We start from the raw sequence: 16178 nt of genomic DNA on the forward strand, positions 1-16178 counted from the left end.
TCCTTACAAATTTAACACAAGTTTCATGGTTTATTCTTCATTTTTCGCACCCTGACAAGAAAACATCAACAGTCCCAAATTTGGAAACATAAGGAATACTTGCCACTATCTGGTCCTCACTTGCAGTGGACACACTACTGTCATCAAAGTAGTACCATTTTCCATCATCCTTATTTTTTGCAAAAGCAGTATCTAGGACAAAAAAGTACAATGTCTCAGGACTTTGTATCTTCATAGATGTAATACAATCTGTTACTAGAGTATGTTACTGTCAAACACTTAATATTTAACTAACTAAACCTCATTATCACTATTAAACATATTTAACACTATCTTTTTTGAGCAAAGAGAGCTTAATCACTAACATTTCCATTCTAAAGACAATGTTACTGAAAAGAACAGTTAAAATACAATCTGTCAGTCATTTTTCCTCTCTGCTTTCAAGGAGAAGCACAATGAACAAAAATACAGACAAGCAAGACAAAACCAGTTTTAAGAGTACAGTAGCTCTTATGTTTTCTCTTTTCACAATATGCATAACTAGAAGTATAAAAGAACCTACACTTACTCTTGAAAGCTCATTGCATACAGATTTTTGTGTTAAAATACTTGTGAAAGCATTTCAAGGTAACAAAAAAAGTTGTCCCATAACCACTAAAAACCACCATTGATTCAAAGTGATCAGTACTTCAATCAAAATCAACGTGGAAAGAAAGCTGACATCTAGAATGATGACACTTGAAATCAACTTACAGTGCCCTCCTCCCATTCCTCCATAGTGGTTGGAGACAGCAATCAAGTTGTAGCGGCAAGGCCCTGCATTGGGATTAATAAGGAACTCTGACATGTCCAAGTCACTGTTAAAAAAACAAAACAAAACAACATAAAACAACAAAACCCAACCAAAAGTCAGTCACATTAGTAGCATTTTTAACCACTTCAGTTTGGTGGTCTTGGAGCCCCTTACTTTGTATTCCCTAGAAAAATACACCACACTACTCTGCCAGCGCATCTCTTCTACTCCGTGAGAAGTAGAACAGGAACCAGCAGTCTTCCCTATTTTTCTATTATTATTATTATTTTGCCAAGTTTGTACTTTTAACCCAGAAGCATTTTGTCATTAGTTTAGTGGATCCTCTCATGGAAGCTGAGAACAAACCCATTTTATGTAATTGCTGTATTAAACACATGCCCTAGTCATACTTTTACACTTCTAGCATCAAAATATTTGAATTTCTTACTTTATTGGAAAGTCAACCAATGTATCCAACTTGTCCCTCATGTATCTGCTGTAGGAAAAGCGCTTTAGATGAACTACCAGTACGGGGGGCAGTGACCACAAGTCCAACTTCTTAGTAGCTTGCTGATGTTCTTTACAGTTTGGACAATACCTAAAAGGAAAAAAAAAATCAATTTTAAGTAAGTGTAGTCCATATGTATGTTAAAACACATTACTACAGAGAAAGTCAGAAACATGAGAGGAACTGAATGAGCAAACACCACACACTTTTCATCTTCTCTTACTAATGCCATAGATACCCCTTCCAGTTTAAAATGTGCAAGTGTGATCCCAATGAAGCTCACCATAATTTTAAACACAGAAGTAGCATCCCCCAGTACTGGATTCTCATCTCCTATATCCCTTGATCAGATCCCTGTATCCTTAGTTAAAACACAACATTCTTGTATTTTATAAAAAAAAGATTTAGTGTTATGAAACTAACCATAAAAAAAGCCAAAAGTAACAGACAACTGTGGTTCTTTCAAGTTTCAGTTTCCAAATTCATCCATCCCCCACCCCATCTCATCTACTATCCAAAACCAGGTAACAGTGACTAAGGGAACCTGGAAAAACTCGTTACTAGAAACTTCCCTTCTTAGTAGGCAAGTATTAAACAGGCTGTGACTAGAAATTTCTGTTCCCTGCAATGCATACTTGAATCTTCCAGCCACTATGGCTCAGGGAGGAAGACAAGTAAGAATGAATGGAAGCAACTCTCACGTGAAGTAGTCTATGCATATTCTACACTCTGGCATCTAACAAGTAAAAATCTAGGGGGGGGGAAGAGATGAGCCCTAATTAAAAGGCTGCACAAGTGTCTTTAAATAGCAACATCAGATAATCACAAGAAATTAGGAAAACCGTAAGGGCAGGCTGAAATTAAAAGTGTGTTTTCCCAATTGGCTTAGAATATGTAGAATACTAACAGAGCTGGACTAGAGATGATGAACTCCCGTAAATTAGACTTGTGACAACCTAACAAATGAAGAAAAATGTGATTAATGACCTCTGGTGAGATGCAGTAGCAGGTGCTTGATTTCTACTGTTGTATTTTGTAGTTCAAATACTCTGCTTAAAATGTGCTGCAAAAATGGAAGCACTTCACCATACCTGAGTTATATGGTATCTCAGTCTATCCAGTGTTGTATAAACTAGCAAACCCAGAAAAAAAAACCGAGATTTTGTAAGTTAGCTCCCTACCCTGCACAAATATAGGGGAAACTCTGCTGACAATGTTTGGAGATCTCCAAAACTTTTAGGTATCTGTAGAAGAAAAACTGGCAGATTCTCTTTTCAAATTTAATTCTGAGCTTAAAGGTGTCAATGAAAGATTGTTATCTGCTAGAAAACTCCTGGAAAAAAAGGATCTTATGGGAACATACTATAATTATGAATACTCAGATATGATTCCAAATTATATATTTGGAAGAATCATGAATCCAAGTCTCTGCCAAAAACCTAATGGCTAGAACATGAATTTCAGGTGTTCTGTTGACTACAGACATCCCCCATCCCATAACCCTGCTGTATAAGCACATTCCTATTTCATATATCAATGCAAGGCAAGGTATGTGTTTGCATAAAGAAACTACAGTATGCACCAACCTCTCTCATCTCAGAAAGAAGTACTTTTTTAAACTACTGCAAACAATTTGTCACAGTATTATTCATTCACTGTCCATCGCAGTCCACAGACTAGAGCATCTTATGTATTGACCCTTCCTTCTAACTGTGAATGCATGAAATGTGTTTTTTACAATACGATCTTCTGCACATGGTAAAAATTTTGGTTAAGTAATGGATCAAAACAGAAAACATTTTGAGAATTTTCAACTATGTTTGAAATACCAAGATTCAAAATACCATTAATAAATCAATTATGTATCTCTATGTTCAAGTGTGGTTTTGATTAATTTTGAGAAATACACCATAGAACATAATTTTAATTTTTTGTGCTTACCATGGGTCTTCAGCACCTAGTTTTTCCTTTGTTGTGAACAGCTCAATGCAATCTTTTAATTTCACAAAAGGCTTTTTGGGAGGCTTATATTCCACACTTTCATGTTTTTCAAAATCCTAAAGAGAAGTATTTCTTGAGTTAAGAGAACAAATGAAACAAAACTCATTTTAGTGATGTCGTCTTACTATAAACAGTAACTACAAAGCTCCTATATATGGAAAAACTGATCAGACACCATTCAAGCAAAAAGTTTCCACAGTTTCAGATTTACTTTCCAGTTCATAAGCCTCAGATTTGCTAAATACCTGGATGTATATATGAAGTTTATTTATGACAACATATTACTAAGAATAACGTGAAAAAGAGATATATTTACTTCTTCTTTTGAAGATTTACAATCTCTTACATCACACTAATTAAGTTGCATTTTTTACATTTAATTTTTGTGCTGGAAAAGGGGCAACATAAACAGCTTACCTCTGCTGCACTATCATCAAAATATCTCTTCTTCAATTCAGGATCCCAATCCAAAGCAAGGAAAGATCTTTCTAAGATTAAAAAAAAAATGTTTTCTCTTAATATTGCTTCTTGCTTTACATGAAACTGTATTAACTTTGGGCAAACACTCTTCAAAATAAATTAAACAATGCTATAATGAATTTAATACAAAAAACTGAAGCACATAAAAATTCTGCATTTCCGAAAGTCAATTGCAATAAAAAATTAATTATTTATACAGAATTTACCATTTAAAAAAAAAATATATCAAACAGCACACGGAGAAAATTAAACATGGGAATCAGAAAAGAGTATCAGAACCAAATGTTGCCCAGTCTGTTCCCCGTGACTTACCATCAAGCCTAGGTTGCCTATCATCAAATCTAATATGCCTGGTATCATCTTTGATGTAGTTTATGTCAGTATTGCCTAAATTATTGAACTGGAATGTAAACAATCGCTTTTTGTGTCCCGTGAGTGGTTGACCTTTGCAAGTATCCTCAGTACATAATCCATTTTCAGAGTCATTGTCACCTCCAACTGAGTCTTCCGACTGGCTGTTTTCATTCTCTGAGGGAAGTTCCTGATCCTGGCTGGATTCATCATCTTGCTCGTCTGTCTCCATTTCACCTAAAGCAATCGAAGAATAAAGACAAAGAAATGAGACAGAATGACAATAACTGAAAGACACTAGAGACTTAACTTGCACTTCAAATTCAACACCCAATACTAAACAAGTTTAGATATTCCAGTCTTACTTGGAGATCCTTCTTCATGTATTCCATTTGGGCCATTACCATTGATACCATGGTCCTTACAGCAATGCAGAGAACCTTCAGTGTCTTCACTCTCAGTACATGTTTTTACATATCGGCTAAATATAACAAGCGAAAGCAACAGTTACAAACAACAGATTGTTAAATAATTTACATTGTTCAAACTGGTAATTAAATTGTTACCGCAACTCCTTGCTAGTGCACTGTATTTCTGCGCTCCTTTCTGATTTACTCTGAATTACCAGTTTTATTGCGAAACAATAAGCAACATTTCCTATGTGTTACAAGCACATAGGAAAACCTGCTCATATGTAACTGTACGTTTTTGCCAGGTACTTGGCCCAAGACAACCTGATTCTTGGTCTCAGTCTCTGTTTGTCCAGAAATAATTTCTTTAACTGTTTGTTAACCATATCACAGAGAAAGTTACATCAGCAGAAAAAGAAGCATAAACTTAAACTGGAGGTTATGTAATTCTAATTTTTTCTATATAATGACACTAATTCTAGCCTAGTTTCAGAAAGTGTCTACAATGTACTTTTGCAACATAAATTCATATATAAGCTTGAGCAGTAGATACAGGAGGTATAACCATAGCAGAATCACTGGAAAACATTTCCACTTTACCAAGACCTAATAAACAGCTAAGCATACAAGAGAATTATTTAACAATACAGACTGACTCTCTACCATCTTCTCAAATACTTTTTGGATGAGGTCATGCTAACAAAAAATCAAATTAAAATCCACAATAATGGCTAAAATTTTGTATCTAATATTTAACAGAAAGCAAATAAAAGTACTCAAATCTAATCAGTTTGTTAGCACGTGAAAGTAAGTGCCTTCTGATTCCAACTATTAGCGTTATTCTTAAAAAACTCGTTTTTCTTTAAACGATAAACTTACCACATTCTTAGCAGCAGCAGGTTATACAGTTTATCTTCAGTATTGTTTCTAGGCACTGCTATGAGAAAAGGTTGACCAAATAGTAAAGAACCACTATGGCTGTAGCTAGTGTGCCTGCACTTTTCCCTTAAACAAACAGGAATTATGACTTGTTCTGTATCTTCTGTTCTATTGATAGCAATTTCAAATCTAGAAGAAAAACAATCAAAAATACAAAGAACAATGGTCATGGAAAAGGCTACAAAGGGGAAAAATAAAAAAATATTCCCCCTCAGTTTCATCTTTATCTGGTGTCTAGGTTTTAATCTTTTGCAAATAACTAAACAAATTGCAAAGAGACATGAAACGTGTTATCTACACTTACACATAAATGTCATCACGTTCCATAATACTACTTAGATTTTCATCCATGCCAAATATCCTGTGGAACCTGTGATTGTATATATCAGTAACAATCATCTGAAAAGATAATGGAGTACACATCGTTAAATCAGGCTAATACACATTAAAATGTTCATTGTTGTGCTTTATATAATAGATCACTCTTACCTTATCTGCAGCAACACCAGACAAAGCTGACAATGCTGTGCAAAGATCCAATATATTTCCAATTTTGGGAACAACTACTTTGTACTAAAAAGTAAAATACAGTTTTAATTTCTAAAGAGAACAAATATACATGAGGAAAAAACCCAAACAACACATGTTCAGCAAGTTTCACATATTTCTTTCATGTTTTTGAAACTTAAGGTGTAAAGTATGTAAAACAACTAACACAATTCCAAAAGCTGCTTAAACTGTAGTTATCTGCACTTTACTCTACAAATACACACACACAGAATACTCCATTTATTAGTTTATACAATGCTTGTTTTAATGTTACTTTACTTTCTCCATAAGAAGACTAACTGTACAAATTACTTAAGATTTTGCATTTCAACAGTACCTACTTATTTAAGCATTTAAATAGTATGCATGCTATTGAAAAGATTATTAAATTTGGAATACAACACAAGTTGTTTATAAAGTATTCCTAGGAAAAAAACCAATGGCAGGCAATAGATTCTCATTTCACACGCAGAGAGAGAACCTGAAGATTAAAGTCAAAGAAACCTCTCTGTGGCTTCCCTTAGTGCAGTGCATCTGCAGTTTGTAATAAAACTCCACACAGAACTCTTACCTGTTATTTCCATAATAAAGACAGGATTAATTAGAAATAATGTATTATAACTTTGAATAGCATGCTATATCCTTAAGTTTTATAATCATTTAGACTCACAAAAACTCTACTGAACCTGTACTCTACCCAAACTATTAATTCCAGCATAAACATCACAACATCATGAGTCATGTTCAACTCAACTACTTTGTGTCCCCTGTGCAACTACTATGTGTCCTCTATTTTCACAATTAATTTTCTAGCATGTTCATCTCTCATTAGTTAACACATGTCCCTTCACCTTTGAATTCTGCAACTCACATTGCCTTCGAGAACGCTTTCCCACTTTCCTTCTTATGGTACTGATTCCAGGTGTTAGAGCCTTTCTGGATGCCTGCATAACTGCCTGTGTCGTATTTACTTCACCTATCCTCACTTACCCTCTAAGGTACAGCTAGAGCCATTTAATCATGACTGAGTTATGATAACCTTATGCACATTTTTTAAAGACATTCTAAGGTGTTTAATATCATCCCCTTCCTAAAAAATGGCAAAAGAGATACTCTTCACAAAGAAATCTCATCTGAAATTTTTTCTTTTGACTATTAGGTGAGAGCACAGAAGAATTCAGAACTACCTAATATATTTAGTCATGGCATTTTTTTGCACCACTTACTACAAATATTTGCCTTTTGTGATTAAGAAACCAGGAAATTAAGTCTTATGGATTAAGTGTGTAAGTATTTTTTATAACCATAAAAATTCATTATAGCAGCACTCAAAAAATTATGTCAGCATACATTTTAAAGATTAGGAAGACTTATTAACACAACCATACAGAAATTACCAATTCTTTCTTGAAACTCTACAAGGTATGTACAGTCTTCCTCAGGTATGTATAGTCTTCCCCACTTTCCTAAGTGAGACTTCAGAACACACACCAGAAAACTACAGCCTGCTGGATTTGCTTATCAATTTGCACTGTGTAAAGGAACTTGGGTTCATTGTTAATGCCTCATATATCAGGGTGCTTGTACATAAATTAAGCCACTTACCTGCATAGGCTTTGCAAGTGGATCCATTCTAACTAAATAAACTTCCAAAGTGCGTTCTTTTTTCATAGGTAATGGAAGTGTCAAGTAACAAAAGGGATCAAAAGTTACAGATATCTTAGCACATTCAGGACAAACTAGGGTAGATTTAAAAAGGCCATGAAATATATCTACAATGATGGAATCATTTCTCTTTAAATGGTTTTCCCAGGCTTCTTCAGCAACCACCTGTAAATAAAGCATGATCTGGGTTATGACAAAGTAGTAGGAAATGAATAGTGAGAATTATTAGTAAAAGTCCTTGATAGAACATTCTCAGTAACCACCTAAACACAGACATGTCACTCCAAAGGACCTGTAAGGAATGTTACTACTGTCAGGTTCGCAGGTTAAAAGATGTATGCTTTTCCTAGGATAGAGATTCTGTCAGCGGTATTACATAGTCTGAGAGTGACTTTTCAAGTAGCTTGGGGAAAGACAAAAGCAGATAAACCTAAAAATTCCATCTGCATTAATTCGTACTCATAACAAAAGAAGAGTTTCCCTAAAGTAGGAGTATTGGAGAGAGACATAATGCTGCATACTCCAGATATAAAAGAACGACAGAATGAGAATTGTTTTTCCAACTGAACTCAGCACTGAATTAACAAAAAGTCCTAATGAAGTCTTAAAAGGGCCTTAACATCCTCCCATTGCCACTCATTATCTCAAAAATAAACAGAAATTTACACAGGTTCTCAAGATCTCAATTTTAAGGTCTTGTCCTATTTTCTGAAACGTTTTCCAGAAAAAGCCCCACATAATCAGTTTCCCAACCTTCCAATGCATAATCACATAGCAGTATCTTATAACATACAGCTTTGACTAAAATGATCAGCTCCAAAACCCCTACCTTGTCTGGTCTCCCATCCGCATCCTTTAACTGAATGTAAGGCTTTTTCCTAATTCTATTCAAATCCTCATGTAAACCATCCAAGAGAAAAGCCAGTAGCTCTTGACAATCTTGTTGCTGATAACCAGAAAACTGTGGTGCAAATCGTCCCACTTGTGTCTAAAAAAAAATAAATGCAAATACTTCTGGTACCTTAATTGTTAGAAAGAGTAGATAATTCTGAGATGCTACAGCAGCACATCAAAAAGGTAAAACTTACAGTTATAAAAGGTAAGCTTTTCAATGGAGACAGGAAGTAAAAATTAATTCTCAAAGACCAAAGCACAAGGAAAGGTGACACTTACTGAAATATACATCCAAGTGTTTTAATGAATGGACTGCATACTGATGAATAGTACTTCAAATTCTTTTTGCATATTTCTCTAAGTTTTGCATACTTAGAAGTACAAAACCAAAACTGACAATGTATATTCAATGTAATTTCCCTACTGACCTTGAATGCTCTTGGGGTAACATAGCTGTATTTTCCTGACCACATTTGCTTGATAAGCTCAGCATAAGATTTTGCTATTTCACCTCGCATTCCTAAAGGATTGTCAAAATTCAGCTCTTCTTGGTATTTATCATTGAGGAAGTACTCTGTTAGAGGAGGTGTGTTGCTCAGACACTGCAAACAAAAACACAGACTTTTTAGAACAGTGATTTGAATTAGTTCTAAACAAAGAACGTTTGAATTTTGTTAAAGCAGCCATGAACTGTAATGTCTAGTACCTGCAAGGAAGACAGAAAAAACCCCAAACGATCTTTTCCAGAAACAAATAATGGTTTCAAACCAAGACTGGCTGCAGCTGTCATTACAAATGATGCACAGATTATCTGTCAAGAGCTTTACTTCAAAATTTATAAAACCAACCAATCCTAGCATGACAATATAATTTGTATCAAGATTTAAAACAAACAAAAGAAGGCGTTTCTTGAGACATGAATGGCTTTATGAAACTTGTTGCTGGAAGTTGTAATAGGTGCACAAAGAGGAGAGTACATATGTACTTGGAAGAGAGAACCAACAGGGCTTATTAACTCAAATTATACCATATTCAGAGCAACATTTGAAAAAAAAGCTTTATTTTGGCAGGCGAGAGGTGAGGATGCTTTCCCTTTTCCTTCTTTATGTTAATATCAGCTTATGGATGCTGTTGGAGACAGCAATCTGTGCTAGAGGGACTAGACTCTGAATCACAGTGCTGCAGCCCTTCCTATGTTCTTTTAAATTTTGTGATGCTGTTTAGAGCCAAAATTGGTCCAAGGAAAGCAAGGACCTTGTTTTAGATTGAAATAATCACTTATCCTCTGTACAAGCTGGACTCTTCTCTCAGCATTTGGAGACAGCAGGATGTAATTACTGAAGTACAATTTACAATTTCACTTTGAATTTTTGTGTGCTACTCTTCACACTCCTTTAGACACAAACGTTTCTATGACTCAGGAATTATCTCCATGCCACGCCTTAGCATATATTCTTAAGAGTTTGTTCATTAAACATTGTAAGCTTTTCTGCATTTGTTCCTTTATTAAAAGATTTGAAGAAAGGTCAAGTATTTCACCAGTCTCATCTGCTTCTGTGCAAACAACGGGAAGAGCTCCTCTTATGCTACTACATAAGATACAAGAATTAGCCTGGAAGAATTGCAACTTTACCGAGTGGGGCAAAAAAAGTTATTCCTATGTCTGCCTATCATACCTGTGCAATATTACAAAGCAAAACCAGTCACATGCTGTAGAGAGCTGAGTTTCATGCCTATATTAAACTCCTTCCTTTCTCCTCCTCCTCCTCACCTAAAGCTTTCAGGATCTGTCAACACTGCAAAAAAAAATTCCTGGTATTACAGACCCTTTTAGGCATTGAGGGTTGAAGAAACCATTTTTCTCTTGCTATATGGCAAAGAGCTTTTACTTCCAGTAGTGGTGATCCCAACTCCCCCTACCTCACAGATCTGTACTGTCTTCTGGATTATTTTTTGGCTGGTTTAGGAGACGAAATCAGTTCAACTGTTCAGCTTAGTGTGAGGAATGTCCAACACAAGGAACTCAATAATACGAAATAGTATATTTTTCTACATGTCTGTTAGTCAAGCACTATACAATGTGCTGACAATGTGGATTCCACAAAAAAAAAAAATTCATCTGTTTCTAGTTTCCACCTGATAAACTGGTTTTGTCACTTTCTCAGAATATTAATTAATATTTGTAGTGTAAGTCAGGAAGATTACTCCAGATAACTTCCCTTTTTCCTTTAACAATTTCCACATTACAACATAAAATGACACTGATGGTTGTATTTGAATGCACAAATGTCTATCTCAACACAGCAAGTTTTGAGGCACAGAGCTGATATATTTTTCTAAAATATCAGATATCAAAACTTTTAAAAGAGTAGCTGCTAAAGGAGCTAATAAATTGGCCACATACCCATTGATCTTTTCCATGTAACTGACAAAGCTAAACAATTACAAACATGTTTATTACTCTTTGAAAAGACTGACAATGGAGAATTATTTGAGATCATGATTAAAGTCACAGGAAAAAAAGCATTCAGAATCCAATTTGAAAGGAAGCCTACATTCTTATTTTCTCATGTGATATGTTGTCAGTTATCAAGGAAGCCTTATAGAAAGTGTATTAGAACCAAGACAATCTACTGGACAGTAAAGTGATCAGATTTATGTGTCCTGTTCAACCCAGTGATTCAGGGTTTTCTGTTTGTTTCAAAACACAGACAATAAGTAAACTAAAAGTATACCGACAGATGAAGAATAATAGCAACCAAAAAAGCCAAACAAATACAGTAAAACTATGGAAAACTGTTTGTGAACTAAAGAGGTAACAGAATGGCACTTTATTTCAGATACTGCAGTCTCTACAAGTTTTCTTTAACCAACACAATTTCTGTAACATTCTCTGAACCTAAACTGGTCATTTAGTGAAAAGATCATGGGAAGTATGGAACAGAAGGTAGAAACTCCAAGAGAAAAACCACAGGAGAGAGGATCAGTCTTCAGCATGACAATGGTTAACACTGAAATCATACTTCCATGTTACATATTAATAACTTGGATAAAAGTTAAGATGCACAGGAAAATGAAAAAAAAAAATTCAGTGTTATGTATAAATACACATATATATATAATCTCAATGCTGTAGTCTCACTGAAATACTGTATACAATACTAGCCTATGATAATGTCAGCAAGTCTACCTGTCCTATGAAACCCTCACAGAGGGAGAAATATAGTAATAAAAATAGTCACATCACACTCTTCTAAATCCATGTAATTTAAGTATGGAATGATTCTGATATAAAAGTTTGCACAGACTTAATTGATGAAAAAGAAAATGAATGAAGAAAGACAGCCACCAAGTCAGTGGCCTGGAAGCACTTGCCCTGTGAGAAAAGGCTGAAGCACCAGGGCTTGTTCAGGCTGCAGAAGAGACTGTTTGAGTGAGGTCCATGAGTGGCCTTCTAGTACCTATAGAAAGTTAAGGGGAAGATGGAACCAGGCTCTTCACGGTGTCACATATTAGGAAGAAAAGAAACAATGGGCAGCAGTTGAAACATGAAAGGTTAAGAATATAAGGAAAAAAGTTTTCACTGTAAGAATAGTCAAGCAGTGGAACTAAGAGGCTCTACCTTCTTGGGAGATATTCAAGATCCAAGTGGATAAAGCCCTGGTCAACCTGTTCTGACCTCAGAGCCAACCTTCCTTTGAGCAGGAGGTTGCACCAAAAACCTCCTGAAGTTCCACGAATCATCCTATAATCCTAAGGGAACAACGAAATATCTCTTCACATCCCATATGGAGTATTACACAAAAATAATGATAAATTTCCAAAATAAAGAAAACATCTCTACCTATCATGCCAGCAAACGGGGGAAATGAGAAGGAGACACTAAGATCATGAACTGAGATACTGAAAATTGAATATTCCTTTAAGTGTCCTGGTTTTTCAACTTCAGGTGCTACTTATTAAGAATTTTATGCAAGGAACATTGAAATTTTGTATTTCAGCTTTCTAATAAAAGACCAAGAACTGCCAGACTAAAAGGAAGATCCAAGTCACAGGAGAAGGAGTGATTTACTTTACATGTGTCTATCCTACTTTTTTCTGTTCACCATCAGACATGGCAAAAAGCGCTCAGTTAATACATTCCTTAACCCAAACTCCACATGCCTACAGCAACTGAAACAGAGCAACAGAAACATAACAATTTCAGAGATTGGTGAAACATGCCAACTTTGTCTAGATAAACTCACAGCCGTAAATAACCATAAAGAGAATATTATTCAGCTTTCTGAAGAAAGAAAACTTCTGAAATACCCATTGCAAAGCTTGTTCAGAAGTCACGTGTATATAATCACACTGATGGAAAAAAGCCATAAAAATGTTGGAAAAAACCGAATGTTTTAAATAAAAACATTTACTTTCTTTCTTCTCCCATTTTTTTAATCACAAAACAAAAATTTTGGAACTCTCAGGTTTTCACTGTAGAAGAGAAAAAAACCATTTCCACAGAGCTCTAATCTGTAATAACCCAGCAAAATAGGAAAGTAATACTTGGAAAACATCCACAGGTGGCAGCACAGCAATGCTTAACAAGACTCATTTTTTCTAATGAGTGAATGTGAATGAAATATCTGCTTGCAAAGTATTTTTTTAATATGGGTTCAAGCATTTGCAATAGTAGCTATTTCATAAAAGCCACAAGCTCCCTTTTGTCTTTCCTGTTTTATTTCATGCTCATATCTGCAAAAGCAGACATTTAGGCCTAATTAGTAAAAAACAAGCCTTAGGTGTTTGCACTGAAATAAAATAAATACATGGAATACTGCCTTCAAAAGAATCTGAAAAAAACTATACAAAAGTTCCAATACAACCAAAATAAGAAAACTGAATTATTGCTTTTTTAAAAATTAAGGAACAGTGGTAAAAGAACAGCACTTGGGAGATATACAGTGGTATTTTAACCTTCTTGGCCGTACTCTTATTCAGCTTGCAGCTGTCTGTAATCCCACTGAGATCTTACCCATCTCTTCTTCACTGTACTCTAGTTGTCCTGAGCTTTTTAACACTGAAAAACCCTACCTGGAAGGGCAAAGGTCTCTTTACAATAATCACTTAGAAGGATAACGGGGCAAGCCTAACCTTATCTATAGGCTGAAGAACTAATAAAGAACTTGCAACAAAATTTAAGACATTGCCAGGACTTTCACATTTCTACCTAGTATGTTTACAGGGCAAGAACCTTCACACAAGTTTGTCAGACTAAGGAGACGAAGCTGTGTGAAGAACCTATCCCTATTCTTCAAGGAACACTGATAATAGCTCTGATGCAAACCATCTTCACTGTACATGAGACAAGACCAAAGAGAAGCTGTGTGAGAAATGCTGTGGTTTCTGAAGCAGAAATGGCTCTTATGTGAACTCTCAGGGGCCTCAGTGCTCCCTGGAAAGCCCAGAGAGCTGAGAAAAGTGGCAATCAGCTGGTCTGTTGAAGGAAGCTGCACTGATCACACTCAGCACCAACTGAACGGAAGGGATCAAAGCAAAGCTTTTGGTATTAATGGAAATGAAACTACTTCAGAGTCCCATACTCTACAATAAACTATTTTGTTTAAAGAAAACAGATTTATCCTGATAAACAGCCCTGTGCTAGCACAATTGTGAAGGAATACACTTTAGGAAGATAAGTAAGCTGAAGCAGGTGACCAAAGCAGATCAGAAAATCACAGATTAGTTGAGGCTGGAAGGCATCTGCAGACTCTCTGGTCCAACCCACTTGCTCAAAGACAGGTCACCTAGAGCAAGTTGCTTGGGACTTTGACCAGTGAGGTTTTAAGCATCTTCAAGGATGGAGGCTTCACAGTTTCCCTGAAAACCCTATTCCACTGTTTGATAAACCCCATTTTAGAATAAAGTTTCCTATATTTCAGAATTGCATGTGCTTCAGTTTGTGCCCATTGCCTCTTCTCCTTTCAGTGGGCACCACTAAGGAGAGTTTGGCTCAGTTTTCTTTACTTTTCTCCCCCAGGTACTTGCAAAAAATGGTAAAAATCACTCTGGAGCCTTCTCTTCTTCAGGCTGAATAGCCCCAGCGGTCTGCCTCTCCACATAGGTGAGCTGTTGCAATTCTTGATCACCTGTGTGGTCTCTCACCAGACTTGCTCCAGTATAACCCTATCTCTGGGGAGCCCAGAAGTGAACTCAGAACTCTGGGGGTGTCTCTCCAGTGCTAAGTGGAAGGAAAGGATCACCTCTTTCAGCCTACTGGCAATACTCTTCTTAGTGCAGCCCAGGATGCTGTTGTCTGCCTTGGCCACAGGAACACACTGCTGGCTCATGTTCAGCTTTTTGTCCAGCAGGATCCTGGGTGCTTCTCTGCCAAGCTGCTTTCTATCCAGACACTGACCCCTTAGCCCAGTGTGTACTGGTTCCTGGGGTTGTTTCTCCCCAGGCACAGGGCTTTGCATTTCCTTTGATTGAACTTCATGAGGTTCCAGCCCGCTGAGGTCCCTCTGAATGGCAGCACAGCCATCTGGTATAGCTGTGCCTCACTGCAGATTTGTGTGATCTCTAATCTTGCTGAGGGTGTGTCCTGCTCCATCATCCAGGTTAATGCCTACAGCACTCAATATGACCAAGCAGAATTCCCTATTTTTCCATCCACATACTATCTGAGCCCATCTTTTTATTGCTTCCAAGATTAAGACAGATCAAAACATGTTCAGAGTGCTTTGGCCATAGGCATTACAGCCAGAATAATCCAGTGTTACTTTGATAAAAGTAGGAGGTGAAATTAATAGCAAATCAGAACAGTGAAATGCATGCTTTCTGTGTAACTGAAAAAAGATGCAAGTGGTGGTAAGAGGAAGAATGCAGCCTGTGAGACCTTAGTGTGTTAAGAACACATCATACTTCCACTAAAAAGCGATTCCATGGATTTCTTAGATAACATTAAACTCTGAACAGTACTTTCTTTGAGAGATAATTTCCATCTCCTTGCTAAGAAAGCCACCAAATAATGCATTTGAAAAAACACACCTTCAAGGACATATTAAAGGTACCATGCCAAACTCAAAGCTGCACTGCTCAATAAACACCTCATTTTCTTACCAGAGCACTGTCTTGGTAATCAGCAAACCTGTATTTATTAATTTACACTACAGTTTCTCAGAACTTAGTTGAACAATTAATTCTCTAGATGTAACTGAAAAGCAATGACGTCAAAGCTGATATAATTTCTAATGCAGATGTCAGAATTAAATCTGTTTAACACAATGGGATAATGATGTGACCTGTAGCAAGTTTGTTATGCTGTGTAACACTCCTAAGGCAACAACCCATGCTTAGAATTCTCAGCTAAAAGGTTACTTTTGAATTACATATACACAAATTCATGTATACCAGTTCAATTAAGGTCTGGATAAGTAATTAAAATTGTCCTTACTTAATCAGTATAGCTTGATGAACAATGTAGAATCATAAAAAAAAAATTCACTATGTAGCAAGAATATTCTTTGAATTCAACTTTTAAAAGATAATTCTGGTTGACGTACTAGACAAAAACATACTCTTTTCTTCCTTTACAACAGCATAA

General features: G+C 36.0%; 1 protein-coding gene across 2 annotated transcripts in view; it reads right to left on the reverse strand.

Moving 5' to 3' along the window:
- USP15 (ubiquitin specific peptidase 15) overlaps positions 1-16178 on the reverse strand; it is a 61678-nt gene that overhangs the window by 2090 nt on the left and 43410 nt on the right. Inside the window, exons 9-21 of one of the 2 annotated variants that reach the window (XM_048300864.1) lie at positions 9019-9192; positions 8526-8684; positions 7637-7861; positions 5972-6055; positions 5787-5881; positions 5423-5611; positions 4499-4614; positions 4095-4370; positions 3720-3790; positions 3243-3358; positions 1242-1391; positions 754-857; positions 104-192 (exon numbers count right to left, since the gene is read on the reverse strand). In XM_048300864.1, the coding sequence (XP_048156821.1) occupies positions 104-192; positions 754-857; positions 1242-1391; positions 3243-3358; positions 3720-3790; positions 4095-4370; positions 4499-4614; positions 5423-5611; positions 5787-5881; positions 5972-6055; positions 7637-7861; positions 8526-8684; positions 9019-9192 (1848 nt within the window). Of the gene's footprint in view, positions 1-103; positions 193-753; positions 858-1241; positions 1392-3242; positions 3375-3719; positions 3791-4094; positions 4371-4498; positions 4615-5422; positions 5612-5786; positions 5882-5971; positions 6056-7636; positions 7862-8525; positions 8685-9018; positions 9193-16178 lie in introns of those variants that run through there. The other variant, XM_048300865.1, reaches the window with a different exon arrangement.

Source organism: Corvus hawaiiensis, chromosome 4, assembly GCF_020740725.1.
Source record: "Corvus hawaiiensis isolate bCorHaw1 chromosome 4, bCorHaw1.pri.cur, whole genome shotgun sequence".
Taxonomy (NCBI): Eukaryota; Metazoa; Chordata; class Aves; order Passeriformes; family Corvidae; genus Corvus; species Corvus hawaiiensis.